The following is a 15,165-nucleotide window of genomic DNA, read 5'->3' on the forward strand; positions in this document are numbered from 1 at the left end:
CAATATCAGACGATAGGTAATATCAGTTTGGAAGCATTGTATCCAGGCTCTGGGCAGCATGTCAAATCATTGGAATGTGTTCCAGACTTTTGCTAAGAAGTTGCCCTCACTTTACCATGAAGACAAATTTTTGGTTATACTAGCAAAACATGATCGATGCACCATGGCAGGTCAGCTTGCAAATTGGCTCAATTCAAGCATATGTATGTAGATATCTTGACAAATTGTGTGAAGATGTCTGCAGCAAGTAGGCCTATACACCCGAAGACCTGTATCTACATCCCTTTATCCACAGCTCCTCATAGAGTGCATTTTCAGTGGTGTTGTATCCATAAAAATTGGACATATCACCAATGGGCTAATGTACTGTTGCTGATGAGAGCATTTTAGTCTTTCTTCTGATTCTAGATGACACTTGATTTGGAATGAAAGTGGTACTGCTAACCATCGCAAGAATGTTCTTGATAAGGATAGATATGGCAGTGCTGGGGCCATGGTGTAGGGAGGCATTATGCTTAATGGATGCACCAAGCTACAAGTGCTTAAAAAACGATTATGTTGAACAATATTGCAACAATAATTTTTCATCGTCATGTTTGATTGTTTTCTGGTGCTGTAGGCAAAAAATTCATTTCTGTGGATGACAATGCCACACCACATCATACAAGAGCATTGAAGACCGAGAATTTGATCAGTATGATAGTTGAGAATAACGAGCAAAATATGAATGAAAAAATAAGAGTGGGGAGTGCGAAAGACTTGAATGATTGTGAAGTTTTGGGAGATGGTCTTGATTGGAAGGATGAATGGTGAGTAAAAGTGACTAACTTGCAGAGAGAGATAGATAAGTTGAAAGAAGAGGTGGAATATCTGGGGAATGAGAAGATAAGTACAAAAGATGACATTAGGCTAATGGAAGAGACGAATGTAAGGTGAATCAGAGGAGGCATGAGAGAGTTATGGTAATGATAGAAGAGGAGAAAATAGAAACAGTAGAGGAGAGGGAATGAGAGAGTTATGGGAATGATAGAAGAGGAGAGAATGGAAACAGTCAGAGAGAGGAAGTGAGAACAATGTGAGGGAGTTATAGAACCAGGGATAGAGTGATGCCAGGACAGCAGGTAAGTAGGGAAACACTGAGAGAAAGGGTTAGAGGAGAGAGAGAGAGAGAGAGAATGAGGGATGCAGGTGGGCAATTAAGGAACAGAGTGATAAGAGGTGTGATGTATGGAGACTCGATGATCTGTGGTGTGCAAGATAGGATGCCAGAGGTGTGTTTGCCTGGAGGAACGATAGAAAGTATGTCTATGGCAATTAAGCAAGGTGAAAGGGTGGATGAAATGAATGTGATGTTGGCTACGAATGACTTGAGAGACACTGCAAATCAAGTGGCGAGAGATCTGAGATTCATGCTTGAGGTTGCACAAAAGAAAATGCAGAGAGGAAATATAGTGTGTTACTCAGGTATGATAATGAGGAGCTTAGCAGAAGAGCAGTAATAATGAATAGCATAATAGCCAGAATGTGTCAGAAGAGAGGATTGGAATATGTGGATGCTTGAGGGCATTTGAGGACAGAAAGGAACTGTATGCAAGAGTCTGCTTCCATTGGAATGAGGAAGGATGTAGACATCTGGAGAGATTGCTGATTTCTGAACAAGTCAGTGTGTCGATGCAGGTAACTAGTGTTCCCAGGGTGGATGGTAGCAGGGGTGGCCTCTTGTGGGAAGGGGTGCTTGGGGAAAGCAGGACAACATCAGGTAACACTGAGTCCAGTGGGGTCTGGAGAGGGGGGGGGATAATGATAAGTATAGAAGCAGTGACATTTTTATGATTTATACTAATAAATCATAAAATAGGAGTATTCGGAATAAAGGAGATGAATTGGTGGCATTGATAGCATCAGCCTGGCCAAAGATTATTGGGATTACTGAGATGTGGTGGATGGAAGATGATATATTAACAGGAATAGAAGTATCAGGGTACAGCATTTTTCTACAGGATAGGAGGGGAAAAGGTGGTGGTGGAGCGATGACTTATGTCCTCTAAGAGTGGAGACTTTGAAAGGCATTCACACTAATGTGAGGCAGAGGTGGGCAAGACAGGATATTTAGTGGGGTGTTGCTACAAGCTGAGGAGTACAGAGGGTGGGGAGCAGGAGAAGTTTAGACAGTTGAGCTTGGCAAGAAGAATGATTGTTATGGGAGATTTTAGCTGCGGCAGTATAAGCTGGGAAGAGGAAAATGCATGTAATAACAAGAGAATGGAATTTTTTGCAGGACAAATGTCTTAGGCAACATGTAATAGAGGGAATGAGGTTCAAGAGTTTTTGGATTTGGTCATTGCATCAGAAGAGTTTATAATCTCCCCGTAGTTGGAGAGAGTGACCATGTGGTTTTGACACGGAAGATGAATAGACATGCAGAGGTATCAAAGAAAACAGAACATATGTTGAATTATAAGGTGGTGATATAATAGTCTTAGATATCAACTTGGGGAAGTTCCATGGAGGGCAGAATTGGAAGGCCAGGATATCATTACTGCATGGGAAATAGTGAAGGAATATTTGTTACCAGCAATAGTAAGCTGTATTCAAAGAGTGAAGAAGCAGATACAATTTGGTGTAAAGTGGATGACAAACAATATCAAACAGGAACTGCAGGTGAAAAAGAGATTATGAAAGAGATATATGGAGAGGGGTGGAGAGCAGATGCATAAGAATGAAGATAGCCAGGATAGTGATTAGTATGGTGAGGAAGGCAACACTGGAATATGAGAAGAGATTGGCACTAAGATCCAAAGAAAATCCTATGGAATTTTTTAGCTATGTGGCCAGTAGGAGGAGAAATGACTGTGGAAGAATGGGATAAAAATGGGAATGGAGTGACTGATGTAGCAAACATAGTGGAGTTCTTCAAGGAGCACTTTATTGCAGTATTTCATCCTGGAGAAGAAGGTTTTAATACTAGAAGGGGTAGGGCAAGTTCGAGGTTTAGAGGTGCCAGAGGAGAGTGTGTTCCAAATACTGAGTACTCTGGATGTCAGTAAAGCAGTGGGACTGGATGGTATTTCACCACGGATTTTGAGAGAATGTGCTAAAGAACTGGCATCTCCTTTGATCCGGCGTTTAAATGAAAGTCTGGCTGCAGGAAAGGTACCCAAGGAATGGAAGGAAGGTAAGATAGTGCCATTGCATAAGGATGGTAGAAGACTGGAAGTTTCTAATTTTTGACCAGTTTGTGAGTCATCAGTAGTTAAGGTCTTGGAGAAATTAGTGAGGGGCTGAATAGAGCATTGGGAAGATGAGATAATGTTATCTGTGAGAACCAACATGGATTGTTAAGGGGCACTTTTGCTTAAGAAATATGATTGCCTTTTATAATAAAGTGACAAGATCAGTTGATGAGAGAAAGGCATACACTGCCATTTTTTTGGATTTTGCAAAAGCATTTGACAGGGTGATGATGACAGCACATGAGTTTAGATATCGGGTTAGTCAACTGGATTCAAGATTGGCAGTTTAATAGGTTTCAGCGAGTTGTGTATGGTGGGGCAATATGAAGGAAGCAGAAGGTTACAAGTGGGGTTCCACAGGTCTCAGTACTGGGACCTCTATTGTTTATCCTTTATATCAATGACATTATCAATGGATTGCAGAGGGATATGTAGTTGTTTGCAGATGATGTGAAGCTGGAAAGGGTTATTAGTAATAGTACAGATGTGGTGGTCCTGCAAGAGGATTCAAATAAACTATACAGCTGGGGAAATAAATGGGGGTATGAATTTAATGCAGCAAAATGTTGAAGGTTATGTGTAAATGTGTGAAGTCTTGAAGGTTGGTATACATCGATTGGAGGCTGCATACTCAATTGGAGGAGCTGTACTGCTGGAAGTAGGGAGAGACAAGAGATCTGGGGTGATGATAGATAGAAAACTGAAATTCAGGGGCATATTGCAAAGTTGGTGAAGTTAACCCAGAGGATTGCTGCAATACTGAGAAGGACGCTGACCTGCATAGATAGAAGAGTTATCATTCGGTTGTATAAGACCCTGATCACACCACACTTAGACTGTTGTTCTCAAATTAGTCCCCAGGATTTGAAATGGATAAATTTACTGTGGAGAGGGTGCAGAGGTGGTTTCAGGGCTGTTGAATGTTAAATATGAGGATCGGCTGAGTGAATGTGTACTGCAGAGTTTCGTGGATAGATTGAGAGGTAATATGATCGAGACTTTTAATCTGTTGAGTGGCAGTCGCAGTCTGGACACTGGGGAGTTCTTTCACTTAGTGAGCAGCGTGAAGGAGCGATGACAGTTGGCCATTGCTTTCCTGGAAAGTATGAAAGGAAACTGTGAGCAAGAGGGTGAGGAGTGGTTTCTTTGTGTGGAGAGTAGTGTAACCATGGAATGCATTGCCTGATAGAGTGGTGAGAGCAAGAATGTTCAAGGAGTGGTATGATAGACTTTGTGTTTCCTAGGAATGACCTCCTGCGATGAGTATCTTCACTCCATGGAGGCCTGAATTATAATAATAATAATAATAATAAAATCATGTGTCCAGCACGCCTCCCCTAATCTCACCCTCATAGAAAACATTTCAGATGCAATAGAGATATGTTCCTTCTTGAAATTCCCCTCCAGAAAGAAATGGCCTTACCTTGCTCTGAAGGAGGAGTGAGCAGTTTACCCCCAAAATCTCCTGAATTACTTGGAACTAAGCATGGTAGAACATTGTGAGAGGTGCATTGCACTTTGCCGTATACATAGTCCATACTAAAATGCCTCTCTGCATTGTTTTCTGTAAGCACTGTACATTAATTCCTTAGCTACGTCCTTAGGAAATTTTTAACTTTTGCTAAAAAATGTACAGCAATTTAAATTGTATGAAATTTATAACATATATTTTTGGATCCAAGGTTATAGAGGATTTGAACTGGAAGTGATTAGCATTTATTTTTGAGTATGGTGAAATTGAATATCATATTAAAAGTTTGTAAGAAAGTTTTAAAATGGATTGATGTTGACCAGCTTTCAGTGATGAACTGTAAACTCAAATACACAAACATCTTTCAAGAAACAATTGATGAGTTTGAAAACAAGAATGAAACCTTGGTGATTTAGTGGCAAACTCTGAAGGAAACATTGAATTAGAACTGCATGGTTGACTCAGGAAGTAAAAGAGGCAGTCAAGGAAAAGAAGACAGCATATTTAAAGTTTATTGAAATTAAGTCTGCTTTTGTGCTCAGAGATTATATGGAGAAAAATGTTAGAATATAAAACACTGTAAAATGTAATGTAAAACCAGCTAAACAAAAGTCATGGGAAAACTTTTGTAAGAACATAGAAAATAAATATCAGGAAGGTGGCAAAGATGATATAGGTGACATGAAAACTTGAGATAAAGAAGTTCTAGATGCGTGGAGTAATTACTTTGAAAGACTGCTAAATGAAACAAGGAGTGACAACATGGCAATAGACCACCTTTAGTTCTAATGCAGTTAGCAGTAAATATCAATACTTGTGGTAGAAAAACCATCAGCTCATTTATAATTGTGATTTTCTCTTTGTTCCCTTTGTTTTAGGGAAACCAGTGCACTTAGTTGGATTCCCAAGAGGACTTGAATAGACTGAGTCAATGGGCATGGGAGTTGGTTTGCCAGTTCAATGTTGCAAAGTGTAATGTTTAAAACTTGGAAAACAGTGATTTGATGTAGAGTATACAGTTAGTGTAGATATGTTGGAAGCGATGGAGGAAATGAGAGATGTAGGATTACCAACAGCACAATGAATTCTGGCAAAGATGCGCATGACACTGACTTGTAGAAGTAGGGAGATTATGGTTCTATTATATAAGACTTTGATCAGACCACATATGGACTACTAGTTTGATATATTATTATTATTATCATTACATAACACCTCCAGGGAGTCCAAAGACTCATCAAGATAGGGCACCTACTGTACAGCTCCATCTGCACCAATGCCATCTCCTGCTTACCACCACTAACATTTTCACAGACAATCACAAACATCTATGCCCAAGGCAGGATTCGAACCCACAGCCTTTTGGCTCGAGAATGGATACGCTAACCACTTGGCCAACCAGGCCGGCAAATATAAAACAGCGACATTGAATTTTTAACAAAAAACTACACATGTTATAAAAAAAAGAGTGAAACTCAACAACACAAACTTAAAAAACAGCATTAGCAAATTTATACACACACAAAAAAAAGTTCTCTCTTCATACTAATATTTATTTTCTTGTTTTTTTTTTCACTGCTTCACAATGCATAACTTACTGTATGTTCTTTATATTTTCCAAGTATATCCATACATATTTAACTTATCTAATTTTTCAATATGTTTTTTAGACATTTTAGCACAGCATATACTGCACTACATCAAATTCCTTATTCTTACACTTCCTACTTTAGAAGCTTGGTGGATGAGTAAAACATTTGGCTCACCACTCAATAACCCATACATTCTCTTCTCATTTTTCTTGCATTGTTTTTTCTCACAAGGTACATTTCAGTCCTTCCATTTTTCAGGATTGTCTCCTTCTTAGAGTCAATTTTTTGGTCATTTTCACATTCATTCATTTCAGCAGCATCTCTTCACAAGTTCTCATGTTTTCCTTCTTCAGATATGAGGAATAATATTTCTGTTACTCCTCACATCTGCTTTTTTTAATTTCAAGTTTTGCCAGGTATCTAACCTAATATCCATTCTTTAGAATTGTTACATTTGCTAAGATGCAGGGGTACAGCAAAATCAACACTTCACTTTATTATAATTTGTTCATTATCTGTTGTTTCTGTTCAGTAACAGTTATTATTCATTAGATTTATTAAATTGGTCTTTTTTAAAAGTAATAATTTTAGTAGCATTCATATATATATATATATATATATATATACACACATTGGTGGCTTTTTGCTTGAAATTGCGGGAGTGCTGCAACTTTCGAAAGTTGCAGCACCTCCAGTTTAATTTTTAAAAAAAAATTAAACATGAAAAAATATTGTTTATTATTGATAAAATTATACAATTTCGTATAATTCAAAATTACTTAAAAATAAAATATATTCTCTTGTTTTGTTTCATGAAAAAATATTGTTTATTATTGATAAAATTATACAGTTTAATATAATTCAAAATTTCTTAAAAATAAAATCCATTTACAATGTTTTTTACAATTTTTGGACATTACATTTAATTATAATTTTATAATTACATAAAATTATAATTTGTTCATTATCTGTTGTTTCTGTTCAGTAACAGTTATTATTCATTAGATTTATTAAATTGGTCTTTTTTAAAAGTAATAATTTTAGTAGCATTCATATATATATATATATATATATATATACACACATTGGTGGCTTTTTGCTTGAAATTGCGGGAGTGCTGCAACTTTCGAAAGTTGCAGCACCTCCAGTTTAATTTTTTAAAAAAAATTAAACATGAAAAAATATTGTTTATTATTGATAAAATTATACAATTTCGTATAATTCAAAATTACTTAAAAATAAAATATATTCTCTTGTTTTGTTTCATGAAAAAATATTGTTTATTATTGATAAAATTATACAGTTTAATATAATTCAAAATTTCTTAAAAATAAAATCCATTTACAATGTTTTTTACAATTTTTGGACATTACATTTAATTATAATTTTATAATTACATAAAATTATAATTTGTTCATTATCTGTTGTTTCTGTTCAGTAACAGTTATTATTCATTAGATTTATTAAATTGGTCTTTTTTAAAAGTAATAATTTTAGTAGCATTCATATATATATATATATATATATATATACACACATTGGTGGCTTTTTGCTTGAAATTGCGGGAGTGCTGCAACTTTCGAAAGTTGCAGCACCTCCAGTTTAATTTTTAAAAAAAAATTAAACATGAAAAAATATTGTTTATTATTGATAAAATTATACAATTTCGTATAATTCAAAATTACTTAAAAATAAAATATATTCTCTTGTTTTGTTTCATGAAAAAATATTGTTTATTATTGATAAAATTATACAGTTTAATATAATTCAAAATTTCTTAAAAATAAAATCCATTTACAATGTTTTTTACAATTTTTGGACATTACATTTAAATCCTTTAACCACCTTACCGGCCATTATGGGTCAAATATGCATCCTCATACACTTCGTATCCATCGTATATTTCAATGTAATATCAATAGTATTACAATTTTAATATGCACTTCGCATCCATGATAAACTTAACGTCTATAGACGTCTTTGCCAGTAGTGTGGTTAATTTCAAATGCCTTTGCAAAGTTGTGGGAGTGGTTTCTTTTCATGGAGGGTGGTTGAACCATGGAATGCATTGCCTGATGGAGTGGTGAGAGCGAGAACGGTCAATGAGTTCAAGGAGTGGTATGATAGACTTTGTTTCTTGGGGGGGGGGGGTGATCTCCCCTTGATGAGTCTTGATAGACTTTGTGTTTCTTAGGAAGGACCTCCCATGATATTATGAAGTGCATGTTAAAATAGTATTACAATTTTAATATGCACTTCGCATCCATGATAAACTTAACGTCTATAGACGTCTTTGCCAGTAGTGTGGTTAATTTCAAATGCCTTTGCAAAGTTGTGGGAGTGGTTTCTTTTCATGGAGGGTGGTTGAACCATGGAATGCATTGCCTGATGGAGTGGTGAGAGCGAGAACGGTCAATGAGTTCAAGGAGTGGTATGATAGACTTTGTTTCTTAGGGGGGGGGGTGATCTCCCCTTGATGAGTCTTGATAGACTTTGTGTTTCTTAGGAAGGACCTCCCATGATATTATGAAGTGCATGTTAAAATAGTATTACAATTTTAATATGCACTTCGCATCCATGATAAACTTAACGTCTATAGACGTCTTTGCCAGTAGCGTGGTTAATTGTAATGTCCAAATATTTAAAGAGACAGAGTAAACACGATAAGCATTATGAACACCCTGCTACTGGCACGAACTGCATATAAACAACAGTGGAACTGCACGACGGACAGTGCTGCATTACACTAATAGCTCGCATCTCACTACGACGTGCATATGCTTGCACGTGTAGAAATATCACACTGTAGTAAACACAGTGCTGCTAGCATCCTTCGCCCTCCTAAGTGCTACAAGATGGATTTTTATTATTTTTTATACAAAAGAAGAGAATTGTATAAGATTGTTGATGATAAAATTAAATATTTCAAGCAAATATAAATAAATTAATAAATATATTTATATATCGAGAAAAATTGGGGGTGCTGCAGTTCCGCAGTGCCTAAGCACAAGCCTCGCTTTGTATATGTATGTGTGTGTGTGTGTGTGTATATATATATATATATATATATATATATATATATATATATATAATATTTATATATGTTTGTGTTTTTCAGTGTATGAAGTTGCAATGAAAGTTATTAGACTGTGTTTAGTGGAGGATAGTGCTCTTTTCCTACGCCATATATTGGAAAAGTTAACCAGAGAAAAGCAGGATAGCATGTTCCAAGTACTAAGGAAGCTGCTTCGTTTTATACCTTGTTTGCCACCACAGTCAGCATATACTATATATAATTATCTGGTTTGTGCCTTTATTATAATATATATTGTGTGTGAAATATGAGACATTTATGAAATACAATGAAAATTATATCTCTAGGCCATGTATATATATATATATTTTTTTTTTTTTATTATTATTATTTTTTATGTGGTTCCTTCCTATATTGGTAAAAATGAAATTTAAATTTCAATTTTACCAGTATTTTTCCATTTAATTCTAATTTACATCTAATTAGTTATTTTACAATTACCAGGATTATATGCTCATTATTTTTTATCTCTCTATCGATATTTACATGCTAAATCTACTGCATATCAGTTAAAGTTTGAATAATTGCTGTTGGAGATCATATTCATTATCTGCAAATAATGCTACATCATCTGCATATCTAACAAATTTACATTTTGTTTTTTTTAATTTTTATTCCTTATAATTTCATCCATGATTATTCTGTTAAATGAACATGGACTTTGTCTGATCCCTTTCCTTATAAGGATTTTTTTGTGCATTTGTTATCTGCAACCACATTAATGCAATTACAGCAATCCCTCAATCAGTGCACCTAATGCGTTCTTTAAAACATTCACATTAATTGAATATATATTACATAATAACCTATAGGAAACAGTATAATTTGTTCCTCAAATTTCTTTTTTGAACCTTAATTTTTTTATAAAAGAATTAAGGTATGTCTCAGGGCCTAGTTAAAGGGAAAACCATGAAGCTGAAAGAGAATAAAACATATTCAGAATATAAATTTTATTATTCCACTTCTGCAAATTTTACTGCTTCTCTCTTCATCATCGAATCTTTTTCACACATCCACTTTTTTGCTCACTAATTCTTTTACTCATGATTAAAGCTTGGGAAAATACTTTAAAATAAAAAAGTAAGGAAATCACACTCATATAACATTGCAAAGGAGGCATGAGATACAACCATAAAAGTGCTATGTAATTATAGTATGCCCACACTTTTGTACAGCTTTGCTTGTCTTGGTGCCAAGAATAGTTGATTCATGCTTAAGGGGAGAAAGAAATGAAGGACTTACGAATCGTTCACCAACACGCAAAATGACGTGCTTTATACATAAAATTTCTCAACTGTTATGCAAGCAAAATAGTTACCACTTTAAAAACTACAATGATCATAAAAGAGAAGTTAATTTTCTGACGTGTAATAATAAACAACTCATCCCAGAAGACGGATTGATTACCCTATTATCGGAATGGATTCTCCTTTTGTGACATGCGCAGAAGTGTCGAAGGGTCTCGAATCTGTGGGCATACTATAGCAGACATAAATATTGGCAGTAAATTTTGGAACAAAGTATACATAGTGTACATGGAAATAGTGTAGTAGGCCATTAAAAATAACTTTGTAAATTGTTTTAAATAGGTAACTAAATTATTTCATTCTAGCGAGTGATTTTTTAAAATAGCTTGCCATAAAAATGTATAGATAGAAAATTTTTAAAATCTGTAACATTTATTTTTAAGATGTATATAGGCGCACTAATCGAATTTGAGTATCGAAAAAAAATGACGCACTAATTGGGGGCACACTAATCAAGGAATTGGTGTGTATGAAACTCAGATCGAAATCCATAGAGTTTCATGCTGAAAAAATTATCGGCAGGCCCAAGTATAAATGATCACTTGGGTAGTACAATACCAGGGCAACTCCATGCAAAAGTGGAGCAAGCTCCCTCCCTGAAACCAGTCTGGATAGTGACCTCTTCTCATAATGTAAAACAATATATATACATCTCTTAGGAGCTGGGTTTTACATTATGAAAGAATATTAAAGTTAGTGAGGGAGCTTGCTCCACCTTTGCATGGAGTTGCCCTAGTGTTGTACTACCCAAGTGATCATTTATACTTAAGCCTGCCGATAGTTTTTTTTGGCATGAAACTCTATGGATTTCAATCCGATTTTCGTACCCGGCTATTAAAACATAAAGGGATTTACCATCCCCCTTTCTATTAACCGGTAAAATAGCCTTTCGGCTTATTAAATTATAATAAATTTAGTTTAATCCTTTATCCAAGTGTAAGCAAACAAAGTTTGTGCCTGAAGTATCTTCAGGACTGCGCAACTCATGGTAAAGATGGACCAAGATCTCATCACTACTTGTCTTACTATCTCCCATAATACAAAGCACATCTCCTTGCGGACATGTATAATGCTAGGCATTAAGGGAAGGGTCACTACCCAGACCGGTTTTGACCTTTATTGAGGTCTCATCAGTGAGAGCCAGACTCCAAGGTTGTGATACTAAGGTGGAAGCAATGAAGTAGTCATATTTACCTATACAAGTTGCCAAAAGGTGCCTCACCTTATTATTAAATTACTCTGGATTGTTTGAAGTTTTTTCCCACTTGGTTAGACTATGATAAATTTAGTTTAATCCTTTATCCAAGTGTAAGCAAACAAAGTTTGCACCTGAAGTATCTTCTGGACTGATTCAACTCATGGTAAAGGTGGACCAATCTCTCATCACCACTTGTCTTAGTATCTCCCATAATGCAAAGCACATCGCCTTGCAGACATGTATAATGTTATGCATTAAGTGAAGGGCCACTACCTAGACCGGTTTCAACCTTTATTGAGGTCTCATCAGTGAGTGCCAGACCCAGAGGTGGTGATTCTCTAAATCCAGAGTAATTTAATAATAAGGTGAGACACCTTTTGGCAACTCATATAAGTAAATATGACTTCTCCATTGCTTCCGCCTTAGTATCACCACCTCTGATTCTGGCTCCCACTGACGAGACCTCAATAAAGGTTGAAACTGGTCTGGGTAGTTCAACATTCACTATACATATATGTCTTAGTTTTAACATGTTTACGAATTTTAACACGTACAGTTGAATTTTATTGCTGCTTTGCAGTGAGCGAACTCACACATCTAATTAATAACAATAGTTTTTAATTAGATACTGTTTGCTGGTGCAGCATATTACTTTGCTTGAGTCTATACAGCATAGTTTCTGTATGAGGGGACATGTGATTCATTCATTAGCGTTTTTATCCCAGTTGTCTCTAATTGCACTATTTCTTGAGAAATATATTACACAGAGTGCTTGTTCTTTACTTACTGACATAATAAAAGTACTTGTTTTTCTTGCTTTTGCAGTATTGTGGCTATTGGGGAGGGCGTGTTCACATCAGGGCGATAATAACTTGCAGGAGCAAGTTATTATCACCCTGATGTGAACGTGTTTAAGCTTTTTTTCATGTGCGAGATATATGCGAAACTTTTTAATTTCTTTTTTTTTTAAAGTAAAATCACAGGTGCGAGTTATATTCGGGTAAATATGGTATTTCAACTATGGAAAAATAGCTTGGATGACAGTGATAATGCAAAACGAGTTTGTAATGTGTAGTTTCTGAAGAGAAAGAGGTCTGTAATGAAACACAGAATTCCCATCAGTTGCAATGTGATAATATAATATTATGCCGAACGAAAGGAAACATTTGCTGACTTGCTGGACACTTGACCAGTGGATCACATTCAAAGGTAAATACAATTCGTTACTCTGTAGGAACATTTATCTGTTTTGTGACTTTTCTCACTTTACCTTAATTATGCCTACATTATTGTGTTATTATTCAACAGTTGTTTACAGTTTTCAATGTGTATATAAAGTCAATATCAACAGTCGCCTAATTACGAAGCATGATGAAAGGGATGGGGAGGTTTGGAGCGAGCTTCCCCAGATAGCATCCAAAGGTAAATACAATTGGTTATTTTGTATAGGGCTCCGGAACTTATTCATTTAGAATTTAACCACGGATATGAGTCAGACCACCTGTTGAAAAAACATGGATATCAAGTGCATTTGACTGTCATGTTCATTAGAAGGTGCGATAATCCTTCACATCGATTAGAACAGAACACTTAACCAGATTACCTCGCATATGTTGAAAGTTTATTTTTCACTAGGTTAGACTATGATAAACTTAGTTTAAGAGTTGCCTGGTGTTGTACTACTTGCCCAGGTAAAAATAGTACAACACTATATTCAATCCTGAAGATATTTTCAGGTGCAAACTTTGTTTGCTCTCACTGGGATAAAGGATTAAACTAAATTTATCATACCTCGCATATGTAGCTACATTTAGTTACCTGTTGCCAGAAACGCAGTTGCTTGCTGTTTGCTCAGTAACTGGAATCTAAATTATATTACCTACAAGTTACATTTATTTTTGCTACTTGTTTTATCGTATAATTATAGTTTAATTATCATTTTTAATGCCAGTGCAATAAGAGATCCTTTCATATTTCTTCATTTAAGATTGTATCACTCTGGAGAACAATGCCACTATCATTTTTTTTTTTTTTGCTAATTATCTTAGTAGCCAATACATTTTATTCTCCTAGAACTTGATTCAAGATAATTATTTTTATCAAACAATTATTTTATAAATTCATGAAAATCTGAATCTTAAAATAAATACAGCCTCCATCTGTTACAAATTGTTTTCTTTTTTTTTTTATTCATAATCTTAGTTAGAAAATTAGTTCACAGATTTCATGAAGGTTCACTCTTTTATGATATTATCTTATAAATAATCCTATGCAAATCTTGAGTCATATCACATAATGTATAATATTTATAACATAATCTGTGGTTCTTTCCACTTCAGCTTGCTTGATTTCCTGGAATCGCTCATTACATGTTGAAATGAATGACTATTATGAAGTAAACTGTTATGTACATATTTTCTGCTGATTTTGATATTATGCAGCAATTTTGACGTAGCAATACCTTCCCTACAGTTTATCATTCGAAACATGTATAGATGCATTTGTCAAAATGAAATTTTATTTCCAGGATCCCTTGAAGTTACGAAAGGAGGCTGTGAGCAAGAGGGCGAGGAGTGATTTCTTTGCATGGAGGGTGGTTGAACCGTGGAATGCATTGCCTGAGAGAGTGGTTAGATGAGGAACAGTCAGTGGGTTCAATGAGTGGTGTGATAAACTTTGTGTTTTCTAAAAACGACCTCTCACGATGAGTCTTTTGACTCCATGGAGACCTGGATGATAATAATAAAAATTGGATTTCATCCTTGATGTCCCCCTTCCCCCCCTCAACTATCTCACACACGCAAATACTGCTAGGTAACATGTGTGTTCCTTTTTTGTTTTATTTGATTTTGTTATTTTTCTAAAGTAATTCTACCAGGTAACTTTTAATATTCCAATACTAAAATTAAATTGTGATTATTACAAATTAGCAAATTTTGTATATTTTCTCATTTATATTATTTCCTGATAAATATAAATCATTAAATTATGTGATATTGGGGAAATTAATGTTTCAAAAACAGTGTTATCATACATTTATTTTAAAAATTTTATGGAATTTACAACCGTGTTAAAAAACCTTTTTTTTTTTTATTATCCCGACGTTTCGATCTTCACATCAAGATCATCATCTGGAGCGTACATAAATATACAGGACAAGCTGAGTTACATCATTAACTGTAAGCTAGAGAAACAATGATTTGATCACATGTTATTCTACTGGCATGACTTCTAGTGGAAAAAATTAAATTAAATTAAATTAAATTAAAA

The 15,165-nt window shown here is 35.0% G+C and overlaps 1 protein-coding gene across 4 annotated transcripts in view; it reads left to right on the forward strand.

Moving 5' to 3' along the window:
- Positions 1-15,165, forward strand: part of unc80 (unc80, NALCN channel complex subunit) — a 1,852,146-nt gene that overhangs the window by 1,104,939 nt on the left and 732,042 nt on the right. For all 4 annotated transcript variants that reach the window (XM_090404461.1, XM_090404464.1, XM_090404465.1 and 1 more), the window contains one exon: positions 9,415-9,599. In XM_090404461.1, the coding sequence (XP_090260587.1) occupies positions 9,415-9,599 (185 nt within the window). The remainder of the gene's footprint in view (positions 1-9,414; positions 9,600-15,165) is intronic.

Source organism: Typopeltis vanoorti, chromosome 14, assembly GCF_054136105.1.
Source record: "Typopeltis vanoorti isolate ZY-2024b chromosome 14, IOZ_Tvanoo_1.0, whole genome shotgun sequence".
Classification (NCBI taxonomy): Eukaryota; Metazoa; Arthropoda; class Arachnida; order Uropygi; family Thelyphonidae; genus Typopeltis; species Typopeltis vanoorti.